This window comes from Pteropus vampyrus, unplaced genomic scaffold, assembly GCF_000151845.1.
Source record: "Pteropus vampyrus isolate Shadow unplaced genomic scaffold, Pvam_2.0 Scaffold391, whole genome shotgun sequence".
Taxonomy (NCBI): Eukaryota; Metazoa; Chordata; class Mammalia; order Chiroptera; family Pteropodidae; genus Pteropus; species Pteropus vampyrus.
The window spans coordinates 31,333-33,739 of record NW_011889172.1 but is presented as its reverse complement, the minus strand read 5'-3'; the positions used below and the strand labels follow the sequence as shown (position 1 = coordinate 33,739).

The 2,407-nt window shown below is 39.9% G+C and overlaps 1 protein-coding gene across 1 annotated transcript; it reads left to right on the top strand.

Moving 5' to 3' along the window:
• Positions 1 to 1,431: 1,431 nt before the first annotated feature.
• Positions 1,432 to 2,397, top strand: LOC105305643 (olfactory receptor 18-like). Its single transcript, XM_023523419.1, has one exon. The coding sequence runs from the start codon at positions 1,567 to 1,569 to the stop codon at positions 2,395 to 2,397; it is 831 nt and encodes a 276-aa protein (XP_023379187.1). The 5' UTR covers positions 1,432 to 1,566.
• Positions 2,398 to 2,407: the final 10 nt, after the last annotated feature.

Genomic DNA, 2,407 nt, shown 5'->3' with positions numbered 1-2,407 from the left:
CTAAGACACAGATAGGTCTGGGACATGACAGAAGACCCAGGGCCACATTAAGGAAAGATCCAACTCCATAGTTTTGTCTCTATCAGGTAAGTAATGTAGAAACTTCTAAGTGAGGTCAGTAAGATCTCTAAGAAAGAATTAGAAAGACTCAATAAATGCAGCACGATGCAGCACTGTCCAAAGTTCAAGCTTGCCATCACACAGCAGAACCGGAGCAAGAAAAGTCACTTTTGATGCTGGTGGTCCTTGTCTCCACACCTCGCTCACCACAACAAGTGAATGCTCTGCAGGAGTAGGATGAGCTCTCACCTCAAAATTGGCTTAGATATTGAGGCTGAAAATGCTACACATTCAAGAGTGTATAAAAAGTTTTATTCTTCATATGGGTATCTCCCTTTCTGGAGGAAGCCTAGAAGCCTACCTAAGCTGGTCTGCAATGACATGAGAGGTCAAGGAAAGTGGCTGTTTTTTTTTTTTTAATTGTGGTTATGGTGTGAGTTCAGAGTGAGAGTTTCTACATATGTGAGGTTTCAACTCTCTCGCTATCGCCAAAGGAGGAAAGAGTGAGCCTTACTAAAAATTGAGATATCATTAACACATAACATATTAGTTTCAGGTATACAACATAATGATTCAATATTTGTATATATTACAAAGTAATTACAACACAAGTCTAGTTAAGATTGGTCACTGAACATAGTTACAACTTTTTTATTGTAATGAGAACTTTTAGGATCTACTCTCTTAGGCGCTTTCAAATACAAAATATAATATTATTAATTATAGTCAACATGCTGTACATTACACACCCATGACTTTTTTATTTTATAACTGGAGGATCAAGCTTTCTTATCAAGTAGTCAAGTTGTTGGCAGAAGGGGAAGAGGAAGAAGAGCGGTTTAAATTGGCAGTGGCCAGATATCTCACACACACACACACACACACACACACACACACACACAAATGGAATCAGACACTTTATTACATAGATCTTATAGTATGTTTATAAATTGTCCAAATCGAGAGAATTATTTGCACTGCACTTGGATAAAATAAAATACATTTGATTGCTTATTAGTGTCCTTTGATAAAAGAAACTAATAAAGAACTTTTTTTCTTAAGGAAGGAAGATAGTTCTCATTGCTTTCCTTCACAGGAGGGAACTGATAGGTTACTATGTTTATGGAGTTTTAAATCTATAAATAACATTTCTCCTCTAATTTCTCTAGCTCACCTTTTCCAAAGGGATGCATGTAGTAACAGCTTAATGCAAATCCAGTGTGAAAAGAGTTCTCAGAATAATGTTTGTCATAACCGAGAAATACTACAGAAAAAGTATGGTCTTCGATTGTGAATATTTTATTTAAGAAATACTTAAATCCAAAATATAGACACACTGAAGGATACTTGTATACTTGTTTCCTTTATACCAATCCTCCTTTATTTTCCAAAAGGTGTCTGTGCTCTGTGGAACCACAGAACATAACAGGTGTCTTGAAATTTCTCCTCCTGGGACTCTCAGATGATCCAGAACTGCAGCCTCTAATTTTTGGCCTCTTCCTGTCCATGTACCTGGTCACCATGCTGGGGAATCTGCTCATCATCCTGGCTGTCATCTCTGACTCCCACCTCCACACTCCCATGTACTTCTTCCTCTCCATCCTGTCCATGGCTGATATTGGTTTTACTTCTTCCACCATCCCCAAGATGATTTTGGACATCCAAACTCACAGCGGAGTCATTTCCTATGCTGGCTGCCTGATTCAATTGTCCTTTTTTTATCTCTTTGTATGTCTGGACAGTACACTCCTAACTGTGATGGCCTATGACCGGTTTGTAGCTATTTGTTACCCCCTGCACTACCTGGTCATCATGAACCCCCGACACTGCAGCCTGCTGGTTCTAGGGTCTTTTATGATCAGCATTATGAACTCTCAGCTGCACTGCTTGTTGATGTCACAACTTGCCTTTTGCGCAAATGTGGAAATTCCTCATTTCTTCTGTGACCCTCCTCAACTCCTCAAGCTGGCCTGTAATGATACCTCCACCAGTGAAATATTAATCTATTTTATTGGTGTCATCTTTGGTGGAGTTCCACTCTCAGGGATCATTTTCTCTTACTATAAAATTGTTTCCTCCATTCTGAGAGTCCCATCATCAGGAGGGAAGTATAAAGCCTTCGTCACCTGTGCTTCACACCTGTCAGCTGTCTGCTTATTTTATGGAACAGGCCTTGGGGTGTACCTTAGTTCGACTGTTTCACATTCTCTCAAGAAAGGTGCAGTGGCCTCAGTGGTGTATACGATAGTCACCCCCATGCTGAACCCCTTCATCTACAGTCTGAGGAACAGGGACATCAAGAGAGCCTTGCAGAGGCTCCTCAACAGAACAACATAGTTTCAATACT

Coding starts and splice junctions, on each gene's coding strand:
- LOC105305643 (XM_023523419.1), top strand. CDS start 1,567: ATGTACCTGGTCACCATGCTGGGGAATCTGCTCATCATCCTGGCTGTC.